Source organism: Podarcis muralis, chromosome 7 (assembly GCF_964188315.1).
Source record: "Podarcis muralis chromosome 7, rPodMur119.hap1.1, whole genome shotgun sequence".
Taxonomy (NCBI): Eukaryota; Metazoa; Chordata; class Lepidosauria; order Squamata; family Lacertidae; genus Podarcis; species Podarcis muralis.
In genome coordinates this window covers 21,306,495-21,330,528 of record NC_135661.1, presented here as the reverse complement: position 1 = coordinate 21,330,528, position 24,034 = coordinate 21,306,495, and the positions used below count along the sequence as shown (strand labels likewise).

Here is a 24,034-nt window from a genome sequence, read left to right as displayed (position 1 = left end):
CAGTTCTTCGGCAATCAGCTCATAGCTCATAGGTTTGAGCACCTGCTTTGCTTGTGGAAGCTCCCAGGTTCAATCCCTCACCTCTCGAGATGCGATTGGGTAAAGGATTTCTGCCTGAACTGCAGAACTGCAGTTGAGCTAGAATGGCTTGACAGTATAGGGCAGCTTCCTATGACTTAAGGGAAGAGGTGTAGCTCAGTGATTTGCATACAGAAGGTCCTGGGTTCAGTCCCAGGCAGCTGCAGGTAGGGCTGGGGAATAGATTCCTTCCTAAGCTGTCAAGCAGCTGCCAAGGGCTGACTTGGTCTAAGGCAGCTTCCTCTGTTCCAGGGCCGCCCCTGTCCCATCCCTGCTCCTGATCTTGGCCTGTTTTCCCCTGTCTCTCCACCCCCCAGGTGTGTGAAGTCAGGCTCAGTGATGCAATCTTTCTCGCCCTGTTGCAAAGCCCTGGCTTTGCTCCTGGCGAAGCTGCTGACTAAATCTCCCACCCCAGCATTTCACCCAGAAGAATGGAACAACGCTTGAGAAATGCATGATTGCTTGGAGACTAGTTACTAAATTCATTCAGCAACACCCTGGCGGCCGTGTCTCTTTCTCTCCCCCGCTGCACTGCTCCAGCTTGGAAATCACAAGCTGTGGTCATGATCCTGGCAATAGAGGGTGCTTCTGTTGACCATGCAGAACCTCTAACCTGAAAAGGAACCTTCCTTTTTTTCTTTCTCATCAAGGAGAAACAGAGGAGGAAAGAACAGTACAAAATCTAGAGGTTAACCAACTGAATGAAATCAGAAACAAACAAACAAAAATACCAAGAGGCTTCTGTCTGCAGCCCCTGCAGAAAAAATCTAATGAATGCAGAGATATACAGTATTTAATTTAATCAAGAGCGGAAGCAAAACACTTAACACATCCATATATTTGAATGCGCCCTCGGGACTTTTCTTTTGTTGTCTGAAATATTTGTGTAAGCAATAAAGCTCCAACAGTTTCCCACAAACGTGCCTCTGTGTTTATTTCCCCTAGCTGTTCTTGGTTTACATGCATGCTTTTCTGCTACTGTGCTGTCAAATGAGTTCCTTTAAGATCCTTCCAAAATGACAATAGTCATCCACACAGCTCTCCATAAATACCCTACCAGGATACTCCTCAATCAAGTCTATATTATCAGCTGTAAATAAATTTAGCAGAGCAAGCTCTGTGGTGTCTTCCTGATAGATTTTTTTCCATTTCATTGAAAACTTGATGCCAGAGTACCCATATCTTGACACACGTCCACTATGCATGTATATTCAGAAATACCCTTTCTGCAAGAGAAAAAAGAATCAGTTCCGCAAAAAGCAAAAAAACTGTGTCCAACAACCCGTTTGTGATATCTTAATGACCCACTTAAAATATTAAAGCCTCCATCTGGAAGCACACATGGTTTATATCAGGCCTGACACATTTTTGCAGGAAATTCTTTCTCAGGGGCATATTTCTCTAGCATCAATTTTCAACCACAGAGGGATGCTGTAGTGACTGTGGTGTCCCTTGCAGCTGAGAATTGTTGCTAAAAACACGCCCCCAAGGGAAGGATCCTCCCCACAAAAAATGATTGGACGTAGAATTAAACCACGTTTTTTGCACCTGGAGTTTGCACTCCCTGCTTCTCAGTGGTGCTACCCCACTTTCTTTGGTTGGTTTTCTGCTTCCTCCCTCCACTGTTGGAGGCAGGATGCCTCTGGATAGCAGTTGCTTAGAAACCCAAGTGAAGATAGTGCTCTTGTGCTCAGGTCCTGTCTGGGGGCTTCTTGCAGATATCTGCTTGGCCACTGTGAGAATGGGATACTGGACATGGTGGGCCTTAGGCCTGATCCAGCCGGGGTCTTTCTATGTTCCCTCCTATAAAGGTCATTGAGTCTGTTGAAGAGGAAATGTATATGCAAGCAACTCATCATGTAAAATGGGTCACACAGTGCATAGCTAAACAATGGACTACACTAGCACAAGATGGTGCGATGGCCACTGCCTTGGCTTGGATGGTTTTGAAAGAAGATTTAGATGCATTCATGGAGGATAAGGCTATCAGTGACTACTGCCCATGATGGCTGTACTTCATCTCCACTGTTGGAGGCAGTATGCTTTTGAATACAGTGGTACCTCAGGTTACATACGCTTCAGGTTACATATGCTTCAGGTTACAGACTCCGCTAACCCAGAAATAGTGCTTCAGGTTAAGAACTTTGCTTCAGGATGAGAACAGAAATGGTGCTCCGGCGGTACGGCAGCAGCAGCAGGCCCCATTAGCTAAAGTGGTGCTTCAGGTTAAGAACAGTTTCAGGTTATGAACAGACCTCTGGAACGAATTAAGTACTTAACCCGAGGTACCACTGTACCTGGGAATCACAGGTAGGCAGAGTTTCTGTTGGATTCAGGTCCTGCTTGTGGGCTTGCCAGAGGCATCTGATTGGCCACGGTGAGAACAGGATCCTGGGTTAGATATGGTTGCCATATTTCAAAAAGTAAAAACCATGACACCCCGAAATGCAAAAAATGAAAAAGGGGGGGGGGGAAAGGGAGGGAAGCCCTAGGTTAGATGAGCCTTTGATCTGATCCAGCAAGGCTTTCTTTACATTTGTATGTTCCTGGAAGGGCTTGTAAGAAGGCAACTGTTTCATTTCCAACTTGTATTCATCACAACCAGTGCTGTTTCCATTTTGCTGCAGTTCAGTTTCCACCAAATAGCATGCTATCCATGTCGCTGTCTACTGTTTAACCTTAGTGATGTAGCGTTTGTAACTGTGTTCTATAACTTATGTAAATAGTCATGTGAGTTGCACAACATGCAAAGGAAATGTCAAAACAATGTAAACAAAGGTAACTAATTATGTATTGTTTTAGGACTTTAAAAAAATCCACAGCAGTAATGTGAACGACTTCCAATCATGAGTGCCTGACTGGTTCCCATTCCTGACTGCAGATGAACATGCAAACTGCAGCAATTTCGTCTTCCGTTTGCATTAGATTTCTGCAACGTCCCCAGTTCCTGGTCAAGGAACTACTAGCCAGCTTGTGCGCGCAGAATATCTCAGGAACGCTAGTGAAAACTCTGACTTCTTCTAGCCACCATCCAAGGCAGCAGCACACAGGTCCATGGACTTTCAAGTCCTCACCTTGGAGTTTCTGATAGACTTAGTGCCAGGTCCTTACAGGGTAGCCATGAACTGAGTGGGCAAATGAGCTTTACCACTTCCGATCTGCAAAGCCCTGTGACAACACTGTCTCCGACTGGGAAGGAGGTAGGGCTCATTCACCCAAGCAGTCTTTGGCTATGCAGGTTCTTCAGGCCAGGCAAGTAACAGTTTCACAACAGATAAACTTGCTACATTCTAGTAAAGAGCACGAGGAGCCTGCTCCTCTGCAAGCTTTGCAAAACCCAGGCTCTTTTGGGTTGTGATTTGGCAGTGGCTCTGCTAAATGTGAGTTGCTAGATAGCTCGACCTTCCGAAAACATAACCACTTTGCCAAAGCAACAGCCACCACCCCCCCTCTCTGCAGTTTCACCCTTTTTGCAAACTGGAGGCCACTTCCATAACCTACACCCACTCCTTTCCATTTCCCCCTGCCTGTATATTGAAGTCATTTCTAGAGGGACCTATCTCCTCGTACAGTGGTACCTTCATAGTTGAACAGCTTGGCTTCCGAACGCCACAAACCCGGAAGTCAGTGCCGGTTTGCAAACACTTTTTTGGAAGCCGAACGTCCGATGCAGCTTCCTCTTGAATGTAGGAAGCTCCTGCAGCCAATCAGAAGCCACACCTTAGTTTTCAATCGGTTCCGGGAGTCGAATGGACTCCCGGAATGGATTAGATTCAACAACCAAGGTACCACTGTACTTTGTTAGAGTATCCTGCACACTGATGGCGCTTTATAAACAGTGCTACAATTTGTTCTGCTTTATTTTTATCGTGACTTTGATCTTTTTTTCATAAGCTGCCTTCGAAGGATGGCATCTGAATCTTTAAAATAATTCCTTTTGAAAAAGAGAGAGAGAGCGCACATTGCTATTCATGTTTACTCAAAAGTAAGTACTGTGGTGTCCAGTAGGTTTTGTTCCCACAAATAAGTAGGTTTAGGACTGCAGTCTAATTAGCATATAAGCATATAATATATACAGTGGTACCTCAGGTGAAGAACTTACCGGTAATTCATTCTGGAGGTCCGTTCTTAACCTGAAACTGTTCTTAACCTGAGCCACCACTTTAGCTAATGGGGCCTCCTGCTGTTGCCATGCTGTTGCCATTTCTGTTCTCACCCTGAAGCAAAGTTCTTAACCTGAGGTACTATTTCTGGGTTAGTGGAGTCTGTAACCTATGCACAGGATTTAGGATATCTGCAAAATGAGGAGCGACCAGTTACTGAGCATTTCAGTTTGGAGAACCACAACTTGGCAGACTTATCAATCACTGCAGTAGTAGTAATAATAATAATAATAATTAAAATAAAATAAAATAAAAATAACATTTTATTTATATCCCGCCCTCCCCAGCCAAAGCCGGGCTCAGAGCGGCTAACAACAGTAAAATAATGCAGCATTCTAAATCAATTCATTATAAAATCAGTTCAAATCACATTAATGGCAACCACTGGGCTAGAATTCTGTGAAGAATTACCAAAGGAGGGGGTCAGGCTGTGCCTTGGCCAAAGGCCTGGTGGAACAGCTCTGTCTTGCAGGCCCTGCGGAAGGCTGTCAAGTCCCGCAGGGCCCTAGTCTTTTGTGGCAGAGTGTTCCACCAGATCGGAGCCACAGCCGAAAAAGCCCTGGCTCTGGTTGAGGCCAGCCTAACCTCTCTGTGGCCTGGGACCTCCAAGGTGTTTTTGTTTGAAGACCGTAAGGTCCTCCATGGAACATACCAGGAGAGGCGGTCCCGTAGGTACGAGGGTCCTATGCTGTATAGGGCTTTAAAGGTTAAAACCAGCACCTTAAACCTGATCCTGTACTCCACCGGGAGCCAGTGCAGCTGATATAGCACCGGGTGAATGTGATCTCACAGCGAGGACCCTGTAAGGAGTTTCGCTGTGGCATTCTGCACCCGCTGGAGTAGAAGTGCAAAGAGGGAGAGCTTCTGGATGTACACCCTGAACACATTAATGCCACATGGCTTCTGCAAATGAGACCTTTCTGAACATCCCACCCTCAAAAAACTCTGCATCTGCCACCAGACCATCTGACAAAGGCAGATTAGGAAACATTTTGCAGCCAAAATTAAATCTCTGCTTTCTTAATCACAGTGTTTGCACCTCACTTTTGATCCCCGTCGAATGACTAATTTTTCCTTCTGCCCCCAACTGGTTCTTGGCAACTGAAGATTAAGGGCTGCCAGCACACACCTTTTGCACTCTTCCGCCTGACACGAGAGTTCTCTTGAATTCCAGCCAAAACAGTAGTTCACCGAGTTCTTTCTGGAAGGCAAAGGTTGAGAAAGGCAGGACTTTGCTGGGGATGCTGCAGGGTAACAGGATGTGAAGAGATCCCATCAAAACCCAACACCTAACCACACAAGTATGCTTCTTGAAAACATGTTGAGAAACAGATTTAAAGATACTTGTGGTCCCCCTCCCCCAATTGTCATTTATGCTTCAACTACCCTGAGAATGCTGCATACAATTCTGGTTAAAAGGTAAAGGTACCCCTGCCCGTACGGGCCAGTCTTGACAGACTCTAGGGTTGTGCACCCATCTCACTCAAGAGGCCGGGGGCCAGCGCTGTCCAGAGACACTTCCGGGTCACGTGGCCAGCATGACAAAGCTGCTCTGGCGAGCCAGAGCCGCACACGGAAACGCCGTTTACCTTCCCGCTAGTAAGCGGTCCCTATTTATCTACTTGCACCCGGAGGTGCTTTTGAACTGCTAGGTTGGCAGGCGCTGGGACCGAACAACGGGAGCGCACCCCGCCGCGGGGATTCGAACCGCCGACCTTTCGATCGGCAAGCCCTAGGCGCTGAGGCTTTTACCCACAGCGCCACCAGCGTCCCTCAACAATTCTGGTTATTACACCTCAAAAACCTGGAAAAGGTTCAGAAAAGGGCAACCCAAATGATGATGATGGTGATGCTCAGTCTGTAGAGCATGAGACTCTTAATTTCAGGGTCACGCTGGGCAAAAAGAGTTTTGCATTGCCAGGGGTAGGACTAGATGACCCATGTGGTCCTTTCCAGCTTTACAATTCTGTGATGATGAGGAGGATGAGGGTGATGAACTACCTGCCCTTCCCCCTAAGGTCCCAGGGAGGGTCACACCCATTGAAAATACATTCAAGAAATCATTTTAAAACTTACAATTACAAAAATAAATATCACAAAAATCACATTTAATACATTTTTACATTTAGAGTACAGTGGCACCTCGGGTTACGTACGCTTCAGGTTACAGACTCCGCTAACCCAGAAATAGTGCTTCAGGTTAAGAACTTTGCTTCAGGATGAGAACAGAAATTGTGCTCCGGCGGCACAGCGGCAGCAGGAGGCCCCATTAGCTAAAGTGGTGCTTCAGGTTAAGAACAGTTTCAGGTTAAGAACGGACCTCCGGAATGAATTAAGTACTTTACCTGAGGTACCACTGTATATCCCACCTTTCTACGCCATGAAGCTCGAGATAGTGTACATGGTTCTCCCCCGCTTCTCATTTCATCCCCACAACAGCCTTGTGAGGTAGGTGAGGCTGAGAGGCAGTGACTCGCCCAAGGTCACCTGGTGAGCTCCATGGCTGAGTGGGGATTCGAACCCTGGTCTCCAGAGTCCTAGTCCGACACTCTAATCACTACACCAGCACTAGCTCTACCCCAATAGCATCTAATATAATTAACAAAAGTTCATATAATTGCTTGTATTATACAGTGATACCTCGGGTTACAGATGCTTCAGGTTACAGACGCTTCAGGTTACAGACTCCGCTAACCCAGAAATAGTACCTCGGGTTAAGAACTTTGCTTCAGTATGAGAACAGAAATCATGCGGTGGCAGCACAGTGGCAGCAGGAGGCCCCATTAGCTAAAGTGATACCTCGGGTTAAGAATATTTTCAGGTTAAGAACAGATCTCCAGAACGAATTAAGTTCTTAACCCGAGGTACCACTGTACTTAGATTTCCAATTTCCTGCATTACTTACTATTTATCGGGAAGGTTTATACCATCTGAGGACTGGCAGATAGTTTCTTCTGCTATCAGCCTGATTATTATTATTATTATTTACTTCAGCTTTTGACTCTTTTGAGCTGCTGATCAGGAAACTGATTGCTTCTCCATTGTGGGCATCTGTTTTCTCATTAGTGATCATGGTTAAGGAAATGGAGCAACTGCAAAGAAGAAATGGAGGGGGGAGCTTTTTAATCCAGAGGAAAAGGTGAATGGTGTGGGGGACGTGATAGGTAAAGGGTAAAGGGACCCCTGACCATTAGGTCCAGTCGTAGCCGACTCTGGGGTTGCGGTGCTCATCTCGCTTTATTGGCCGAGGGAGCCAGTGTACAGCTTCCAGGTTATGTGGCCAGCATGACTAAGCCACTTCTGGCAAACCAGAGCAGCGCATGGAAACGCCGTTTACCTTCCTGCCGGAGTGGTACCTATTTATCTACTTGCACTTTGACATGCTTTCAAACTGCTAGGTTGGCAGGAGTTGGGACTGAGCAATGGGAGCTCACTCCGTCGCAGGGATTCGAACCGCCCACCTTCTGATCGGCAAACCCTAGGCTCTGTGGTTTAACCCACAGCACCACCTGCGTCCCTGTGGGGGACGTGATAGAGGTGTCTAAAATTGTGCAGTGTCAAGAAAGTGCATAGAGAGAGGTTTTCTCTCAAAATACTAGAACCCAGTGCGGTCATCCATTGATATTGAAGGTTGGAAGATTCAGGATAACCAAAAGGAAGGAGTTCACACAGTGCAGAGAAGCCACAACCACAGTGTGCAGTGGTGGCTTGAAAAGGGGATTAAGCAAGCTCATATCCTGATGACTAGTACATACCATCTCTGGGATCAAGGCAGCATGCCTCTGAATACCAGTCGCTGGGGAGCCAAAGAGGAGAGTGCTGCTGTTGAATGCAGTACCACAGTGCAGGACACCAGTACAGCATCTCTGGAAGATCAAAGCAGGCTTTCCTTAAATCCAGTGTTACAAATCTGTTTGTGCTCATTTTCCTCTTCCCTCCTCACCACCTTTTCCTTTAGTGTCTTACATTGGTAAGTTTGCAGGCATAGACTGGTTTCTTTTTCCTCAATCGTACATCAACCACTCTAGAAGCTCACTGACTTTTACTGCAGAGTGGAATAAAAATCCATGTATTTATTTATTTTTAACTCCACCTCACAGTGTTTATTTGAGGATAAAACAAAGAACAAGAGGCAGATCAATTTGTATGTTGCTCTGAGTTTCTTAGAGGACAGATGTGTTTTGTTTCATTTTTAAAATGTCATTAAAAACATTATTAATAACTTTCAGTGCCATGTAATTCTTTGCTTAAAAAAAAAGCTGTTCCTTGTTAGCTTTCTTTCAGACTAAATGTCCTTATGCTGAGAGACAAATATTTACCCTCTAAATAGGGCCAAAAGTCGGAAGAAGGGAGAGAGATTTCTGTGTTTTAATTGCTGCAGGTTGTCAGGTTATTCAGGCAAATTGATCTAAGAAAAGTTACTTATCTAGTTGGCTCAACACACGCTAGGACCCCCCCCCCCCCAGTTGGTTGAAAGTGTGTGTGGGAGATAGAAGGCAAATATGAGAAGAGAAGGGAAGAAAGAAGCGGAAACATCAGTAGGTGCTGGAAACGAAAGCTAAGCTGACCCAAAGCCTGGATTTCCTGTGTTCAATCACATTTGATCTCTCAATCCTGTAGACTCTGGAAGATTGCAAGATCAAATTGAAAAGTATAGCGGAAACTCCCTATTTTCCACCAGGCAAAATACTAACTATCTCCTCTCTGCTTCCTCTCCCTCCTCTATTTCTTTTGAAACTACAGTATATATACCACCGTAAAAAGCCGGGGGGGGGGGGGGAAGAGGGGAAGAAACTAACTTAATGGAAGGATGGAACCTGTTCATTTAACATTTGTCCTGATTTGTTTGGAGTCTGACAATATCAGAAGAGCCACAGGACATGATAAATCATGACATTAAGACAAAAAATTAAGTGACTTTCCCCCAAGAGGCCAGAATCCTTTTTGCTGGGGATTGTTGTTGTTGTTTAGTCGTTTATTCGTGTCCGACTCTTCGTGACCCCATGGACCAGAGCACGCCAGGCGCTCCTGTCTTCCATAGCCTCCTGCAGTTTGGTCAGACTCATGCTGGTAGCTTCGAGAACACTGTCCAACCATCTCGTCCTCTGTCGTCCCCTTCTCCTTGTGCCCTCCATCTTTCCCAACATCAGGGTCTTTTCCAGGGAGTCTTCTCTTCTCATGAGGTGGCCAAAGTATTGGAGCCTCAGCTTCAGGATCTGTCCTTCCAGTGAGCACTCAGGGCTGATTTCCTTCAGAATGGATAGGTTTGATCTTCTTGCAGTCCATGGGGCTCTCAAGAGTCTCCTCCAGTACCATAATTCAAAAGCATCAATTCTTCGGCAATCAGCCTTCTTTATGGTCCAGCTCTCACTTCCATACATCACTACTGGGAAAACCATAGCTTTAACTATACGGACCTTTGTTGGCAAGGATAGTTAAAGGTAAAGGGACCCCTGACCATTAGGTCCAGTCGTGACTGACTCTGGGGTTGCGGTGCTCATCTCGCTTTATTGGCCGAGGGAGCCGGCGTACAGCTTCCAGGTCATGTGGCCAGCATGACTAAGCCACTTCTGGCAAACCAGAGCAGCGCATGGAAACGCCGTTTACCTTCCCGCCGGAGCGGTACCTATTTATCTACTTGCACTTTGACGTGCTTTTGAACTGCTAGGTTGGCAGGAGCAGGGACCGAGCAACGGGAGCTCACCCTGTCGCGTGGGTTTGAACCCCCGACCTTCTGATCAGCAAGTCCAAGGCTCTGTGGTTTAACCCACAGCACCATCCGCATCCCAGCAAAATCCTAAAGACAATCTCAACAGTATTTATGTGACTGCAGCAGCAAGGGTTCTCTACGCTCAGAAATGGAAGGAGGAAAGAACACCCTCAAAGGAAGAATGGGTTGATGAAAATCTTACAATATGCAGAGATGGCAAAATTAACGACACTGATAACAGATACAAATTTAGAATCTTTTAAAGAAGACTGGAAACACTTTCTAGTTATATAAAAATTTATTCCCCATATGTGAAGACCACAGCAGGGTTTGAAGTGTAAGAAAACAGCAGAATATATTAAGAAACATGTTAGAGAGGATGAAATTAGATAAGGCGGAACCTTAAAGTGCAATTGTTTGTAATTTGGTTTATAGACATTGATGCTGGGAAGTCGCTAGTTTTGTTGAATTGGAATATAATGGTTGAGTAACAAAAGTGACTTTCTGTATGGAAGAAAGAATAGATTATTATAAAAAGAAGAAGAGTCATGGGTTCCCTATTTCTGATTTTACCAGCCAGAGTAAAGGTAAAAGGTAAAGGACCCCTGGATGGTTAAGTAGAATGTCCCAGATTCCACCTCTGGCACCTGAAACCCAGGAGAGCTGCTGCCATTCAGTGCGCGAAATATTGAGCCAGATGGACATGTGGTCTGTTTAAGCCAGGGGTCAGCAAACTTTTTCAGCTGTGGGCTGGTCCACCGTCCCTCAGACCATGTGGGGGGCCGGTCTATATTTTTTAGGGGGAAATGAGCGAATTCCTATGCCCCACAAATAACCCAGAGATGCATTTTAAATAAAAGCACACATTCTACTCATGTAAAAACACGCTGATTCCCAGACCGTCCATGGGCCGGATTGAGAAGGCGATTGGGCCGGATCTGGCCCCCGGGCCTTAGTTTGCCTACCCATGGTTTAAGCCATCTTCCTGTATTCCTGCACTCGTCTTGCTTACTGTGGCTTCATCATCTGCAAGGGAGCTTGATGCCGCTAGACCGTAATGGCCCTCCGGTGGGAACACTCAAGCGTAGCTTTGGCGGATGGATTTGATCCCACGCCGAGCGCTTCCGAGAGTCGTTTGCTTTATCTTTGTCAGCTGATGGGAGGAGGCCAACGAACCATGACATGGCCTGTATTCCCTCAAGGGCCTGTGTGCTTTCATGTTGCCGGGTCAATTGCTGCCCTCCTGACACTCCGCAGAGGTCAGTTATCAAAGGTTCCCATTCGATTCCCCCTCCCCATAATGACTTCCTTAGATAGTCTCCACATCCTCACCTGTGGAGGTTCAGGATGCACAACTGCACACTTGGGGGCGCTAGAGTGCAGGGCACATTTGCCTTAATAGAAAAGGAAAGAAAGTTGAATGTAAGGGAGAGCCTGATAAATACTGTAATGCTTAGTACAGTGGTACCTCGGGTTACATACGCTTCAGGTTACATACGCTTCAAGTTACAGACTCCGCTAACCCAGAAATAGTGCTTCATGTTAAGAACTTTGCTTCAGGATGAGAACAGAAATTGTGTTCCGGTGGCGCGGCGGCAGCAGGAGGCCCCATTAGCTAAAGTGGTGCTTCAGGTTAAGAACAGTTTCAGGTTAAGTACGGACCTCCGGAATGAATTAAGTACTTAACCTGAGGTACCACTGTAATTATACTGCAGATTTGGGGTTCTCAAGCATTTCATATATGCTGTGGTGTTGTGGTTAGAGCGTTGGACCGAGAACCTGGGTGACAAGGGTTCAAATCCCCACTCAGCCATGAAGCTCACCGGTAACCTTGGATCAGTCACTGTCTCTCAGTCTCACCTACCTCACAGGGTTGTTGTGGGGATTAATAGAGGAGGGGAAGAGCCATGTACACCACCTCAAGCTTCCTGGAGCAAAAATGTGGACTAGGAAAGCAGTAAGTAAATAATGCACATATTTAACAGGAAGGGTAGATTTTGTTTGAATAGTAGGATATAGTTACTTGCCAGACAGGGAAGGTCACAGTGGAAGGAATCACACAGGCCTGACCTGTGAGAATATATAGTCCAAAGGATGAGAGAAAAAGTCAGCCCACTTTGTATTTAAATATGAATCTACTTCATTTGCGCTTTCTGAAACAGGACACAGACCAAAGCACAACCATCTTTCAAAATTCTCACTTCTCTGAACTTTGCACTCCAGCTTTCCACACAAGAAAGGTGTGTAAAAATGCACCCCTCAGTATATAGTGAGCAGGGAAATGCATGTATGAGTGAAAATCATGTACTAAAAGGAAAATTGCTTTGCAAAAATGTGTATAATGGGAAATACTGCATACAAAGTTGTGTTTACATGGAGAACCAAACTTGGAATTGGAAAATGAGAAGTGGAGAGTGACCAAAATTGACAGTTCCAGCTTCTCCCTAATAGCTAGTGTATATTAAGGAGAACATCTGGGCTGTCTGAAGCGGACAGCACTGCTTCCTGTGAAGAGCACACAGACCCTCCAAGTGTCCCTATTTTCCAGGGATGTCCCTGATTTAGCAAAGCCGTCCCGGTTTCTGCTTTGATCCCGGGATGTCCCGCTTTTCCTTAGGATGTCCCTATTTTCATCAGAGAAATGTTGGAGGGTATGAGCTCAGCACCAGGGAGGCCAGTCTCCAACTGCATGTGGTTAAGAGGGCTAGCAATCCTGAAGCTCAGACCTTGAGCAGTTGGGGGTGGAGCCTGGGAGCCAAGGGGTGGTGCCTAGTGGATCAGGGGGTGGGACTAATAGCCTACTGATGCCTGATTGGAGCAGAAGATAGCGCCCGACAAGACAGGGGAGGAGCCTGCTTGAGCCTGGGGCTCCTTTGCGCCAGAGCTACTGATAAGGAGGGCAAAAATGGAAACTTTCTGGTCTAATCCAGAAAGATTTTTTCAAGTCTTGGTTGATTCTGACAGCACTTTGTCATCAATTCAAAAGTGTTAACAATCCCTGATGTTACACACACCAGCCACAAGGCTAGTTCAGCACATAGAGATGCACTGCAAAAATAAAATAGATTTTTTCCTTAAAAAAAGAGAAGACTTTAACAGTTGGGACCAAGAAAGGCCAAAGGTCACAGATCTCAGTTGCCACCTCATTATGGCTTCCTCTATTTGCTAACCGTCCTATGAAGGGCAGATTCGTTAATGGCACACACGCCAATCTCTACATTTAACAATATTTTCTCACTGTCTTCTATCTTATCAGAAGCGAGATAAGCCCAACATGTGGGCATTAGGGGTTATAAAACACCACCAGCCTTGTACTCACTGCTGCCCAGGAATTCTAAGAAATAATAATAACAATATGGGACAGTGATGGTGAACCTTTTAGAGACCAAGTGCCCAAACTGCAACCCAAAACCCACCTATTTATTGCAAAGTGCCAACACGGCAATTTGACCTGAATACTGAGGTTTAGAAGGGGAGGTTGGCACATCCATGTGGAGCAATACAGTGTTACCTCGGTTTTCAAACTACTTGGAACCCGAACACTTCAAACCTGGAAATGCTTGCATGCAAGTAGGAGTGAGATTGGGCAGCTCAGCTGGGGCACGCGAAGCCTCCACTCCACTTCTGACTCCACTCCCATTGGCCCCGGCCGGAGGGTGTGTAAAGCCTCAACCTCGCAGCAGCAGCAGCAGGAGGAAGGCGGCTGCTCAGAACTCTCAGCGGCCCACCAAGGCGGCAGCGCGCTTCTGAGCGTGTGCATAGCACTGCGCCCTCCCCACCCACAGCGGAGGCTCCCCAAGGGAAAACGTGTGCCATGGAGGTTGCGGCTCCGTTTTGCACACACACACACACCGACGCCCCATCCGAGGCGCTTCTACTCGGACACAAGTTGAGTCGAGGACTCAACACGCTGCCCTCGCCTTCTGCCAGCCCTGTGCTGGGGCGATGGCATGCACGCCCACAGAGAGGGCTCTGGCCATAGGTGCGCCACCACTGATATAGGATGTGGTTATAGTGTAATCCTTAAGGGAATTTACTAGCTCCACTAGTTCTCATGCAGGCCCTAGGACAGTGGTTTTCAACCAGTGTACCATGACACCCGGGGGTGCCTTGAATGATGTTCAGGGGTGCTGCGGGCAACACAGGCCTCTGTCCCTCTTTCCTTCCCTCCCTCCTCCTGCCTCCCTAGCTACAAGCTCCCCAGGTGAATGTTGCCTCTGGGGCTGGCCAGGGGGTGCTGGTTGCCAGGAGCTGAGGCGGCCTTGGAGTAAGCAAGCAAGTGGGCGAAGGAGCCCAGCCAGCCAGTCCACTAGTCCTTGCTTTTGCGACTGGACAGATAAGTCCCAGGCCCCTGTGGGGCAGTGTGAGGAGGCATCTCTCTTTGGGGCAGCTCAGAGACCAGGGGCAGCAGCAGTGGCTGCCCAGAGGACTCTCAAGGAGAGGAGGCTGAGGGAACACTGCACAAGGGAGGGTGTTTGAAAAGGGGTGAGGGGCTGCCAGCTCTGCAGGCAAGGGGTGACATAACTGGGGTCCTGAGCCCCACAGTGTTGCCGCAGGAAGAATGTAGTTGGTCAAGGGAGCCGTGGACTCAAAAAGGTTGAAAACCTCTGCCCTAGGAAACTGGATTGGGAGATGCTGCTAATATTGACCCATGTAATATACAATATGCTGATGACACACAGCAATCCATTACATCTGCTGGTGTGGCACTTGATGTGTTGGATTATTGTCTTGCTTCAGTAATGGCCTGAATCCACTGGACATGTGCGGTGGTGTCCTCATTCATTCATTTCTTCCTTTTGTATCCCATCTTTCCTACAAGGACCTCTTGGTGCTGTACATGCTTCTCCTGCCCCTCCACTCAATCTTCTAAACATCCCTGTGAGGTAGGTTAGGCTGAGAGACTGGTGCGAGGTGACCCAGTGGGCTTTGCATGCCTGAGTGTGGATTTAAACTCTGGTCTCCCAGGTCCTAGTCCGACACTCTTACCCACTGTGCAGTAGTGGCTTTCACTGGGGCATATTGCAACTCCAAATCCCAGATCTGGCAGAAGGCCATTCTTAGGCCAATGCTAGTCCTAATCTAAGTAGACACATTGAAATGAATGGACATGACTAACTGAGACTCATTTATGTACATTATGGTTACCAGACGTCCCCGTTTCCCAGGGACAGTCCCCGGATTTACAAATCTGTCCCCGGACAAAATCCGTCCCCGGAATGTCCCCGGATTTGTATTTTAAGTGTTGTAGATTTATTAGTAGGGAATGAATGTTGCGTGATTGGTTCAACGGCACAAGAGACATAATATGGAGACTTCTGGCAAGGCAAAATGGCGGGCGCCACGGCAGTGAGCAGCTCCTGAAGACTGCCAGAACCAACTGTGATACCAGGCTGGCCCTGGGCTGCTGAGACTGCTGCTGCCACCGCCACTGCTGAGGGGGAACCGGGGACACCCGGCAGATCAACTGGGGGAACCGGTGACCACCCCTGCGACCCAAATCGAGCCAGGAGTGAGAGCGCCCGACCAACTGCCCAGCAGCGCTCCAGGGCCAGGAAAACCCCGGAGCCGACGCAGGGAGAAGGAGAAGGAAGAGAGAGAAAGAGGAAGGAGAAAAAAGAGGGCAGCTCCAAACTTGCTGTGCTGCTGCCGCTGCCGCTGAGGAGGATAGGAGAGCACCAGGAGGGCAAGGACATGCGGCCGAGCCGAGGACCGACCCGAGCCTACTCCACGGTGGATAGCACTCCAAGAGAGCAGGCTGGGGCCCAGAGGAAGGCCGTGTGACAGAGGAGACCACAGAAGAGAAAATGTTACTTCTTTTTTTTAAAAAAAAACTTTTTTAAAAATAACTTTTTTTCTCTCTTTTCAAGAGAAAAAAAGTGTCACTGATTCTTTGAAAAAAATAATCTGGTAATCTTAAAATAAATAGGTCTGCTTTGCAATACCTAACTGGGTACAGAGGTACTTTTGTGTCTAAGTTGGAAGGTGCGATGCTAAGGAATCTCCTGACCCACCTTTCTCTCCCCAAGAAACACTTGCCTTCTGCTGAATTTTCACTTTTCCCCCACTAGGGGATGGAAACTCCCATCATGCAGCTTTGGGAAAAAAATAGCCACTCTCTGATTGCACTCTGTGCTTCCCCTACTTTGAGCATTTCACCCTGTACATTAAAAAATAGAGAAAAGGGTCTGCATTGTGTTATTGGAATGTGACAATAGCAGTGCTAAACACATAATCAACTTCTGTTTGTCTGCTTTGTTTTATGGGAAGCCAAACACTTTTCAAGAGTCAAAGAGCAAGAAGAAAAGAAAATGCCTTTCTTTAGCACAATGATCTGGAGCTCTTCCTTTGATCTTTCTAGCGAGCGAATAATAGTTATTCCTAGCAAAATGCTCACCAAATGGCTGGGGGGGGGAGGTCTAAAATCTACAGCATGGGTATTTTAGCACTTGGGGTTTCCAGAGGTGCACATGGGGCGGGGGGGGGGGGGTGCAGAGTGAAACATTTCATCTTTGACCGCTGATGTCACAGCTAGGGTTGTAAGAGGGCAGCAATTGTAAGAACAGAAGATGAACCTGCAGGATCAGGCCAATGACCCCTTTAGTCCAGCATCCTCTGATAATGTCTCTTGCTTGGCTGCATGGAGGACAGAGAGGGGTGGGTGTGAATGTGTATAAAAAGCCAACTGTACAAAGATAAAAACATAAGAGGAGCTCCGCTGGCTCAAGTGTCTAGACCAGCATCCTCTTCTCACAATGGCCAGCTGGGTGTCTGTGGGAAACCCTCAAGCAGAACTCCTGAGCAGAAGGGCACTCTCTCCTTCTGCAGTTTTCAGCAACTGGTATTCAGAAGCATTACTGACTGTTTGTGGAAGGAAGTCACAGCTGTCATGGCTAATAGCCACTGATAGCTTTCTCCTGCATCAATTTGTCTCATCTTCCTTTAAAGCCAGTGGCCATCTCTGCCTCCTGTGCAAGCAAATTCAACTATGTGCTACATCAGGGGTGGCCAACTCCCAAGAGACTGTGATCTACTCACAGAGTTAAGAACTGGCAGTGGTTGAGCTTTTTTTAGGGAGGAGGACAGCACAGTTTTTATGGGCTGCAGGGCTAGAATGTTGAGCTTCTTTGGGGGGAACCAGTGATCTACCACAGACGTCCAGTTATCTACCTGTTGGACGTGCCTGTGATACATGAAGGACTTCCTTTTATCTGTCTTGAGAATTTATTTCCATCCTGCCATGGGTTTGCCTCAATCAGTGCTGTTTCCCTTCTGATGCAGTTTGGCTTCAGCTAACACGTACATCATGGGTAGGCAAACTAAGGCCCGGGGGCCAGATCTGGCCCAATCACCTTCTAAATCTGGCCTGCAGATGGTCCAGGAATCAGCTTGTTTTTACATGAGTAGAATGTGTGCTTTTATTTAAAATGCATCTCTGGGTTATTTGTGGGGCATAGGAATTTGTTTAATTTCCCTCCCAAAATATAGTCCGCCCCCCCACAAGGTCTGAGGGACAGTGGACCGGCCCCCTGCTGAAAAAGTTTGCTGACCCCTGACCTACATTATTTGCCTCACTATCTTCTATGGATGAAACTTACCTAATTACATAATTAATTCAAATGGGAGGGAAATGTCAAAAGCAACTTAATAAGAGACATAATTATTGATGTAATATTTGCAGCAACAAGCAACAGCAAATCCAGCTTGTGATGGTTTGCCTGGTTTCCGCTCCCGACCTCTGACAAGCGTGCGAATAGTGGGAATTTCTACTCACATTTCTTTTCCTGCTTCATTTCTGACATCCTTAGTCACAACTACCCTTTTCTTTTCTTTGAGAGAGCCCTTTCCTGACTGGTGTTTCTGGAGGGGGAGTGAGCGTGTGATGGAGGACTCTCCTCATCCCTACTGAAATATCCCAGGTCCTCCAGACACCGTTTATAACTTTCACACCCTCTGATACTTTCCCCGGCTATTATCTGATACAGCTCCGCAGTGGTAGGACATGGGTAGACTTAATAGCTCGTGCACAGCCCACAGGCATCCAGAACAATATTGCAGAGATGAATCATTTCAACAGCAATTTTCTGTGTCCCACAACTTCTCATCTGATTCAGTGTGGCTTCATCCCTGTAGGTTAGACTGGAAGATAGTAATGTTGTGAATCATTCTGCCATGTTGGGCAATATGATGATGTTCTCCCTTGGCAAGACATGACCAGGCCATTAATGGAGAAGCCAAGGGGCTCTTCTAGAAGCCTTGTTCACTGGGAATACCTGTAGATCTCTTTGCACATTGTATGAGAGGGGCCTGTTCCAGCTTCAGAGTTGGAGAGGGGCTCCTGCCTTTATGCCATGTTTGTGGGCTTCCCAGACGCACCTGTTTAGTCACTGTGAGATCTGGGTATCAGGATCGCCACCATGAGAACAGAATGCTGGACTATGATGGGCGCTCCTTTGCCTAATCCAGCTGCTGGCCTCTTCTTACATTCCTATGTTCTTAGTTCACTGAAGCTGCTGACCCCATTCCCCCTCTGTTAGCTACACTTCTGAGTGGGACCTGGGGGTGGATGGAGCTGCAAGTCCAATCAAATAAAATAGTATGATTCGTTTTTGACCAAAACAAGGTCAGCCACCATGTTTTGTTTTTTTGCTAAATTTCCTCATCTTCCCCCCTCCGTCTTTAACTAACAATGTTGATCTACCAGCCAAACAGGATGGCTCTCTTCCCCCTCTGCCAAGCATGAATTTTCATCTGATGCAAATTCTAACAGACGACAGGAACTAGCAGTTCGGGAAGCTTGTTTGCTGAGGATTAAATTATGCCAATATGTTTAGTGAGGAGAGACGGGCTCTTGCCATAGGTGGGTGATGGCAAAGGGGGAGATCTGCATTAACCTGTGTACATGAATGCATGTGGGTTCTTGGAATGAGCAAGAGCCCTCATTTCTGTATTTTTGCTAATTGCCTGAACAACGTTACAGCCACAATGCCCCCGTAGAGAAACAAGTAAACAGAGCTTGCATTGTCACTGCTGAAGCCCTTGCTCTCAACGTAAGGCCTTAAGCTTTCCATGTGGGAGCAAAGCCAGCTCCACTGTGACCTCAAGGAAGTAGAACGTCCCAGGGCGCTGCCTGAGGGCCCACCTGAGAATAGTCTTTGGATTGTCAGAGATATTGCAAAACTGGGCATCCCAACCCTTTCCAAAGCTTGTTTTGAATGTAAATAGTTGCGTTTTGTTCAGGGATTATGAGAGGAGACACTAAAGGGAGGTGCTGGAAAAGTCGGCCTCTATCACTATTCTGGAAATGTAGGAATGTAGGAACTGTTGGCTATTTGCAGATTACCGTAGTTGCACTGCAGAGAGCTTGCTGGGGAGACCACACATTACAAGGAACATAAAATAACTTTAGCAAGGTTTTAATAACAAAAACAAAAACTCCTTTTACACTAAATATATCAATAAGCATGACCCATCTACCGATCCAACCACCAGGGTACTGAGAGAGCTAGGTGCTGCTCTTTATATACTATACCCAATTAACACAATTAACACAACACAACCCAAACTGAGTGGTCTACTGCAGGCCAGTATCCTCTTTCTATCAGTGGCCAACCCGATGCATCTGGGAAGCCCACAAGACGTGAGTGATGGCCACAGCCCTTCCTTGTTGCTTGCACACCAACCCACTCATGCGTAGCCCAAGACAGCATCTATGGTCCTTCTACCCACTTTATCCTCACGACGACCTTGCGAGGTAGGTTACGCTCAGAGATAGTGACTGGCTGAAGCTCATCCAGTGAGCTTCATGGGGCGTGGAATTGAGTTGAGGCCCCTGCCTGCCATGCTCAGTACCCAAGCCCTACAATGCATTGGCATTCAGTGCCTGTGAACACGAAGTTTTCATCAGAATGTAGAAAGCTCCCTTTGTGCTATGATGGACCAAGCTCCATCTCTCTCAGCATTGGGGATCCTCTGGCCTTGGGGTCCATTGCAGCATCCCCAGGTGACTCTTTCTGCTCCTCAGGACTCTCCCCAGGCCATATCCAGACCCTACACCAGACCGTTCCGATTTTGGCCTGGTTGGGATGGGTCCTCAAACTGTGATAATGACTGGCTTGCTTGGATGAAAAGTAGAGAGGGTGGGTGACTGTGTCTAGAAACTAGCATACTGTGTGAAGGGTGAAATTTAAACTCATTGCTCCACCCACTTTGGCTTGTGGTCCCACCCTGCCTCCATTTTGTGTCCCCTGGATGGTTCCCCAGATGTGTCTGGAAAAGATTCGCTACTTCTTGTCTACACTGGATGGTGGTGAATATCCAGAATATCCAGGCTGGAGATGCTAGGGGCCATCGACATTGCAAATTCTGGAGAGGTGCCAGTTTCAAGGGATGGCTATGTTTTGGTTCACTTATTGTTTCAAAAGGTGCAGATTAGCTAGCTCCACCTGGAAATGTGAACTGAAGGGAATTTCTGCCCTGTGCACCCTGAAACAGCATTAATCTGGCTACTGGTGTATCATGTCACCAGTATGAAATGGAACCCCTCTCTTTTAAAAATCCACCAAAATCACTTCCTAGATCAGGTGTGGGGATATTATGACCCTCCAATGTTGCTAGGCTATTACTCCCATCAGCCACTGCAACTCCCAATGGCCAGGAGTGATGGTAGTTGTAGTTCAGCAACGTGGAGGGCCAAAGGTCCCCCACACCTATTCTAGATGGACAGTGTCTAGATGGCAATGTTATTTTGAGGGGTTGGAGAACACTTCGGGCTCCCCAAAGCGCCCCCTTTTTGCATCAAAGCTCTTAACTCATCCCTGGCTATTGATGGCTGTTATAACACAGTACAACTTAGGTAAAGGTAAAGGGACCCCTGACCATTAGGTCCAGTCGTGACCAACTCTGGGGTTGCAGCGCTCATCTCGCTTTACTGGCCGAGGGAGCCGGCGTACAGCTTCCGGGTCATGTGGCCAGCATGACTAAGCCGCTTCTGGTGAACCAGAGCAGTGCATGGAAACGCCGTTTACCTTCCCGCTGCAGCAGTACCTATTTATCTACTTGCACTTTGACGTGCTTTTGAGCTGCTAGGTTGGCAGGAGCAGGGACCTCACCCCGTCACAGGGATTCGAACCGCCGACCTTCTGATCGGCAAGTCCTAGGCTCTGTGGTTTAACCCACAGCGCCACCCGCGTCCCTACAGTACAACTTAGACTTCCTTAAAGCCTTGTGTCCTAACATCTCAAACTTATTTCCCCATCAAATGAATATTTTGGCAATCACTTCTTTTCCATGTGGGTATGTAGGTGTGCTTCTTTATACTCTTTGGTTTAAAAGAACCCCCCTATTTTCTAATCACACACACACACACTTTTTCCTCTTTCTCCCTTTTTTTGCAGAAACTCTCTAAGCCAATAGTACCCTGAGAGCCCTGTTTTCTCCCTCTGCTAGACAGTAGAAGTTAAAAATTATTCAATGCAAAATTCCTGGCCTGTGAAACAGTACCAGGCAAAGATTTTCACCAGTGTTCTCTTGCATAGCCAAGGCTGAGATAAGACACTTAAATGCACTGGGTGGGAATAAATCTCCCCTTTCCGAGGCTTCATCAAGGCAACTCATCTTATACCTTTGTCCTCCACCCCACCCCTCTCTCCGCCTTTGCTTCATAAGATATTACCCAGCCTGCAAGGTGAATATTTGGCAAAAAAGACTTTTAAAGATGCAATTAACTAAAGAAAAACCATTGCTGATTTTTTTCCTTTGCCCCCTCCCATCGGTTCACGGAACAAGCCTCACTTCAAAGGCTAAGTAAGTAGTAGATTGATTATTTTTTAAGCAAGGCTGCTTTTCACGAGCCAGGGAACTTTGCATTGTTTCATTCCTTGTGAGTTTGGGAAACTGGGGAAGCATGTGGAGGAGCAACATGGGAACTGATGCCGGATCCTCCAGGCGCCCTCCCCCATGGACCCGAATTCCCAGGACCTCTTGGGCTGTTTGTTGTTTTTCCTGCCCTTCGTCTTAAGACAAATCACCTGGCGATGAAACTAACGGTGCAGTTTCCCCTCTGGTCGGCGCGTCATTTGGGGTGTTTAAAAGGATGGCACTAGGGAGTCAGAAGAGTCTCTTGGGATTGTTGGACGGCTCCTGCAAAGGGTCGAGGATCACGGTGGTTCTCCTGGGTGATGCAGCCAAGGTAGGGGAGGAAGGGAGCTCAGCAGTTTTGGAAGGCAAGCACTGCTTAAAAGTTGGACTGATCTGGCGCAAGTATTGGGGACAGTCACTAGAACATGTGTCTGTTTCTCTAGGAGATCCTCTACCTTACCTGTGGCTCATCTGCTCTTCACTCATGGCATGGCATGAGGTTGCATTTGTCAGCTATCTCATGGGGCCCCCTCTTAAATGGCAAAGGGGAGGGTGCTACTGTGGAACATAGTGTTGAAGTAATTTGTGATTGTCCTTTGAGGCTTTTTTGTTTGCCGTTTGGTCTAAACTGGGCCTGCAATGTGACTTTAAAAGCAGAAAGCTCAAAGAGCTCCTGTTTCTGGAGCGTTCATCCTGATCTGCTTTGCACAAAGCTTGCATGCAGGTTATACAAGGCTGGCTCTTTATCCGTTCTGATTTGTTTGGAGGGATGTTGTAGGACCAGAGTCATTCACCTTGGTTTTTTTTTAGCATAAAGCTTGTATCGTGCTCTTTATTGGCTTAAACCTAGCATGGATTTTGTGATTTTTCCCCATAACATATATTCACCGCTTGATTGTAGAAAAATAACAACTCCCTCAAAGAGGTTTGCAAAAATGGGGATGTGGTATCCCTTTGCACCATGAGACTTTAGGGAAGTTTTTAATGTGTGACATTTTAATGTATTCTTAATCTTTGTTGGAAGCCACCCAGAGTGGCTGGGGAAACCATTATTATTATTATTATTATTATTATTATTATTATTATTATTATTTAGTTAGTCTTTAAAACACTTTGTGAGGGTGTCTGACTGGATGCATCCCATGGCATGAGGAAAGCAATGTCTTTTAAGAAAATGGCCTCGAATATTTATAATGCTGAAATATTGGAAATCTAAATATCATATAAGGAATTTATGAACTTCTGTTACTTTTATTAGCTATTCTTGTTTTCTTTAATTATGTATTTTTTATTGTGATTGTAAGTTTTTTTTTAAAAAACCTATTTTTATTGCTGTGTTTTAAATTGCTGCAACCCGCCCTGGGACTTTAGGGTGAAGGGTGGGTAATAAAACAGCAGCAACAACAGCCAGTATAATTCATTCCGATTTGTTTGTGAGGTTGTTATATGACAAGCAACATTCATCCTGGTATGCAGGTGACCGAGAAAGGTGTTTGTTTTAACCAATGGGAGTCCTTGGTTAAAGAGTTGACCCATTGAAATGAATATGACTAACGTAGGTCCATTAATTTCCATGGGTCAGCTCTGAGCAAAACTGTTTTTTAAAAAATAAAAATAATTTTTTTTATTTTATTAACATATAAAACACATACATATACATTTACACAATACACGTACACAGCACACTACCTTATTTTCATAACATAAAACTTAGCTACATTACTCTATATAATACCTACCTATACTATACATATCAACATACCTACACACCTACCCCACACGAACACCCACCAAGTGACTTGACTTCCAGCCGTTCTTGTTACGCTACTTTATTTTTCCAACAAGCATAAACGCATTTCATTACTTCTTTAATCTCTTCTTCTTTCTTAACTTTACTCTCCTTTCACTCTAATCATTTTCTGGATTTACTCAATATCTGTCAGAAATTCTACTTTTTCCACATAAATTCCTTAAAGATAGCCCACTCCTTATTCACTTTTTGTACCGTATCTCCTCTTATCCTCCCTGTTAGTTTGGCAATATGGAAGTATTCCATCATTTTATATAACCAGTCTGTTTTAGTTGGGACGCTGCTGCTTTTCCAATTTTTGGCAATCAACAACCTTGCCGTCGTAGTTGCTGCCCATATGATGTGCTTTATAGCAAAACAGCACTCTTTCCCAATGACCTCACAATCTAAAATTTGATACTGGCGGTCAGGGAG

The 24,034-nt window shown here is 46.4% G+C and overlaps 1 protein-coding gene across 4 annotated transcripts in view; it reads left to right on the top strand.

Annotated features, from left to right (window-relative positions):
- Positions 1-24,034, top strand: part of TTLL10 (tubulin tyrosine ligase like 10) — a 212,774-nt gene that overhangs the window by 34,653 nt on the left and 154,087 nt on the right. The window contains exon 1 of one of the 4 annotated variants that reach the window (XM_028740808.2): positions 21,486-21,756. The exons of 2 other annotated variants lie outside the window; for them this stretch is intronic. Coding sequence is in view for 1 of the 2 variants with exons in the window: in XM_028740804.2 (XP_028596637.2) it covers positions 22,046-22,141 (96 nt within the window). In the remaining variant the exon portion in view is untranslated. Of the gene's footprint in view, positions 1-21,485; positions 21,757-21,806; positions 22,142-24,034 lie in introns of those variants that run through there. One more of the 4 variants, XM_028740804.2, reaches the window with a different exon arrangement.